The sequence below is a fragment of the Salvelinus sp. IW2-2015 genome, linkage group LG19 (genome assembly GCF_002910315.2).
Source record: "Salvelinus sp. IW2-2015 linkage group LG19, ASM291031v2, whole genome shotgun sequence".
Taxonomy (NCBI): domain Eukaryota; kingdom Metazoa; phylum Chordata; class Actinopteri; order Salmoniformes; family Salmonidae; genus Salvelinus; species Salvelinus sp. IW2-2015.
The window spans coordinates 38,146,690-38,148,098 of record NC_036859.1 but is presented as its reverse complement, the minus strand read 5'-3'; the positions used below and the strand labels follow the sequence as shown (position 1 = coordinate 38,148,098).

The following is a 1,409-nucleotide window of genomic DNA, read 5'->3' as shown; positions in this document are numbered from 1 at the left end:
ATGGAAAGAGGAGAAGAGAGGGTGTGGGAATGGGAGAGGAATGGAAAGAGGAGAAGAGAGGGTGTGGGAATGGGAGAGGAATGGAAAGAGGAGAAAGAGAGAGAGGGAGATGAAAGAAAGACAGGGATTACATGGAAAGTAGAGAGTTGAGTGAGCTGGGGAATAATTAGAGAGATGATGAATTCTACACCAGTATTTATCTATAGTACCTATTGTATTTGCATGTTGTAATGTCTTGGATGAGCAAAGATCTTTAGACAGTGAAAATCATCTCTTGTTTAAGAAAGGAACAGCATTTTCTTTCAACAGAAAAAAAACAACTGCAAATCAATTCCTCTCTGAGGAAGTCTGTCTGGCACATTCAGAGCTGGTGTCATCTGTGGGACTTTCCTGTCACTCAGAGAACCAGATACTGATTCAACCACTTCCTGTGTCTTCTGCATACTACTTCCTGACGTGATTTATCATAAAGTCTGACGGTGATCTGCTGGGAAGCAGTGTACTGAAACAGCAGTTAAACAGTCGGTGTAGCTGGCGAACCGTGTGAATTTTTTTTTTTGCTTTGTTGGCTGAGGTACGTTTTGCACAAGGTCTTACTCAGATGTTTTACTGCAGGTGGTTTCTCTTCTGAAATTGGACTTGTGATAGCACTCTGGTGGAGATTCACCATGTGGTCACAGTGAGGCATTTTATTTGCATGTATTTAACTAGGGAATTCAGTTGAGAACAAATTCTTATTTACAATGACAGCCTACCCCTTGCCAAACCCAGACGACACTGGGCCTATTGTGCGCTGCCCTATGGGACTCCCAAATCACAACCGGTTGTGATACAGCCTGAAATCGAACCGGGGTCTGTAGTGACACCTCTAGCAGTGAGATGCAGTGCCTTAGACCGCTGCGCCACTCGGGAGATAAGACCAAGACTTTGAGATCAAGATGTTAGGTGTCCCCTCCCACCCCCAAAACTTTACTGTAAAGAGGGTTGTTTTTTTGTGTGTGTGTGAGGTGAAGCAGTAAGATGGAGGGTCCCACTCACTGCAGTGACCAGGCCTTGAAGCTCTAGACCGAAAGCCTGCAGCTCCTTCCGGGCCCCTGAGATTTCCATCTTGGCCTCTGAGACGGCCTCCGAACTCTTGGCAGTAGCGGTCTGTATCTCTTCCATCTGCAAGAGGAGAGAGACGCTCCCTGTTAAAACACTATTTACGTTCTTTGGGATTAGCTCATTTAAACGAGCGCCATTTTGTCACTTGATACCAGGTAGTTGCCATTCAGTAGTGTTAAACTATACAGATTACAAGAAAGTATCAAAAAGTATGCTGTGTTATGACAGACAGACAGACAGACAGACAGACAGACAGACAGACAGACAGACAGACAGACAGACAGACAGACAGACAGACAGACAGG

General features: G+C 45.1%; 1 protein-coding gene across 2 annotated transcripts in view; it reads right to left on the bottom strand.

Annotated features, from left to right (window-relative positions):
• Nucleotides 1–1,409, bottom strand: part of zgc:136930 (thread biopolymer filament subunit gamma) — a 6,856-nt gene that overhangs the window by 3,450 nt on the left and 1,997 nt on the right. For both annotated transcript variants that reach the window (XM_024010349.2, XM_024010350.2), the window contains exon 5: nt 1,039–1,164. In XM_024010349.2, the coding sequence (XP_023866117.1) occupies nt 1,039–1,164 (126 nt within the window). The remainder of the gene's footprint in view (nt 1–1,038; nt 1,165–1,409) is intronic.